The following is a 2,500-nucleotide window of genomic DNA, read 5'->3' on the forward strand; positions in this document are numbered from 1 at the left end:
CTAAGGAGATTGGCACTTTTTCAAGACAAAAAAAAATGAAAGAATCCCAGGCAAAGCAGAAAATGATAATTAATAATATACAACGTTGGATATATTTTTTTTTCTTTTATATTATTCTTTTTCTCTTTTGTCTGGCACTGTTTTCGCACCATTTTCCACATTTTTATCTTTTAATCTATCATGAATTGCGTTAAAATGCGCAATACTAAAGCTGAACCCTCTCCTTACCACCTGCAGCAAAATCGTCACATTTGTTACACGACACAATATAGGTACGTTAATTAAAAATTCAGATTTATTTTGTGCATGACAAACTTTGAAGACGGATCTTTGTTTAATGGGAGCGATCTATATTCATGTTTTCGTCCAACCGAGTCATTAACCAAGTGATTTGTTGCTGTCCAACAAATGGACATTTCTAAACAAATGTAAACACGCTGCTTTGTTGATGAAAGTTGTAAACATACCCATGTGTCAAGCTGAACACAATGACTAATCGGAATGTTATATAGTTTAAGATATGTGAACACTTTTCACTATGTGGGTCACTTTGAGCACATTTTGCAATGTGACCAATGACCTCGAGCACATGGAAAGTTAAAAAAGATCGTGCCCATTGATAAGACCATAAAATTGTTTTGTAGAGTGCTTGTTTGAGTTTAAATAATCACTTTTTCTGCGGATAAGCCTGCCATTTTGGAAAAAATACTGAAATTAAGAAGAGAGTTAAACATGTTTGGGTATACTTACATATCCCACGACGACCGGACACATGGCTTCACCAAGAGCTGCGACTACAACGAGGCAAGTCGTAATGGAAGCTGAAATGATTCAAGGGAAATAACTCATACAATTGTATTGTGTTGAATCGTTTCTTCGTGGTTATCTTTCTTTGATAATTACTGAGTGGGGAGATAAAAAATATAGATCTATAGATAGTTCGAAGTTGACGTCACTAGGGTCTTTGTTATTGTTTATTGCCATTCACGTTTATGAGTAGTTCTCACTAAACTGTATGAACCGGACTATACAAGTTCATGGTTACACATAGTTTTGTGTGTTGGTCCGTTATACTTCCTGATGCAATGTCATGAGCTTCTGAGCCAAGCGCATACTATCTATAAAGATAGATAGAGTGCAAGTATTTAAAATGTGACGATGTAATCTGAATCTCTAATATGACTTCAAGGGAAATAACACATACAGTTGTATTGCATTCAGTCGTTTCTTTGTGGTTATCTTTCTTTGATAATTACTGAGTGGGGAGATAAAAAGAAAAACAGAACTAGAACGATAGATAGCGAGCAAGTATTTAAAATGTGACAATTTAATCTGAAGCTCTCTTATGACTTTATGAAGTAAATTTATGTCTTATAAGAGAATAAGCGCTTCGAAGCTTCGGCATATGCGCTATATAAATGTGCATTTAAATCTATGTCTTATAAATAATCAGGAAGGAAACTTGTTGAAATCGAATATGTCAATGAAGAATTTGTAACGAGTATTATAATGGATAGTCTCTAAAAATATTTATTGGGCCTCGAGATAAGACTGTTAAGATATTTCTTCCCAACTATGGCTAACTGTATGTTCTATAATGCGCTATAATCTATTTTTACATATATTGTAATGATATACAGATTGCTACCCTTTCTTTAAATATATTATGAAAATTAATATAGTTAATTTAATTCATGTAAAATAGGAAAATATTGTTCTCGGCATAATTTTATTGCATTGCCTGTTGATATCTCGCTCTGAGTTCAACGGATAGTCTTATTACAACTCACTTTCGCAAAGGAAGAAAACCAACAAATTCGGTGAACTCAATCTCAGTATCAGCCAGGCCTTTAAACATAATACTTGATTGAGGGAGTGGTTTAAAGTAGTCCTTCAGAGCCATTCGAACCATGGAGCCGGAGTTTATCCCGGTTTCTAAAGCGTGAAACGGACCGTAGCAATTGCTTTCTATCCTTTGCATAGGACGCTAGTCTATCGCAAAGTACTTTCCACCAAATCTAACTGACTCAGCTACCCATTCACTGCTGGGAGGACAAGGGGGGTCAGATAAAATCTCAATTGCACCATCCGGGTTCGATCTCGGTCCCTTCTTCGCGTGTGAAACAAGTGATCTACCAACTGAGCTATCGGGACCCCCAGGCGGTGGTTTAGGTATAATATCATAAAATACGGTACTCACGATTGATGTCAATGTATTGCTCGGCGAGAGACATGACTGTAGGTGACATACTGCTCACGAAGAGACCAACGCCGCACGTGCCTATGTAGATGATAGCGTGACTCCATGAAAACACGATGGTGAGCAGTAATGAAAATACACATCCAACCTGGAACAGAAATCATACGAGTAAAAGTATGGATAGAATGAAGTTGACGTCACTCAGTTCTTTGTTATTGCTTGTTGCCATCCGCGTTTATGAGTAGTTCTCACAAAACTGTATCAAGCAGACTATAAAAGTTCATGGTTACAATACGCATA

General features: G+C 36.4%; 1 protein-coding gene across 1 annotated transcript in view; it reads right to left on the bottom strand.

The window, feature by feature from the left end:
* LOC144975281 (major facilitator superfamily domain-containing protein 4A-like) overlaps nt 1–2,500 on the bottom strand; it is a 152,424-nt gene that overhangs the window by 2,881 nt on the left and 147,043 nt on the right. Inside the window, exons 9-10 of the mRNA XM_078919222.1 lie at nt 2,201–2,348; nt 751–821 (exon numbers count right to left, since the gene is read on the bottom strand). Of these exons, the coding sequence (XP_078775348.1) occupies nt 751–821; nt 2,201–2,348 (219 nt within the window). The remainder of the gene's footprint in view (nt 1–750; nt 822–2,200; nt 2,349–2,500) is intronic.

This window comes from Berghia stephanieae, chromosome 6 (assembly GCF_034508935.2).
Source record: "Berghia stephanieae isolate SIO BIC M18660-M18661 chromosome 6, UCSD_Bste_1.3, whole genome shotgun sequence".
Taxonomy (NCBI): Eukaryota; Metazoa; Mollusca; class Gastropoda; order Nudibranchia; family Aeolidiidae; genus Berghia; species Berghia stephanieae.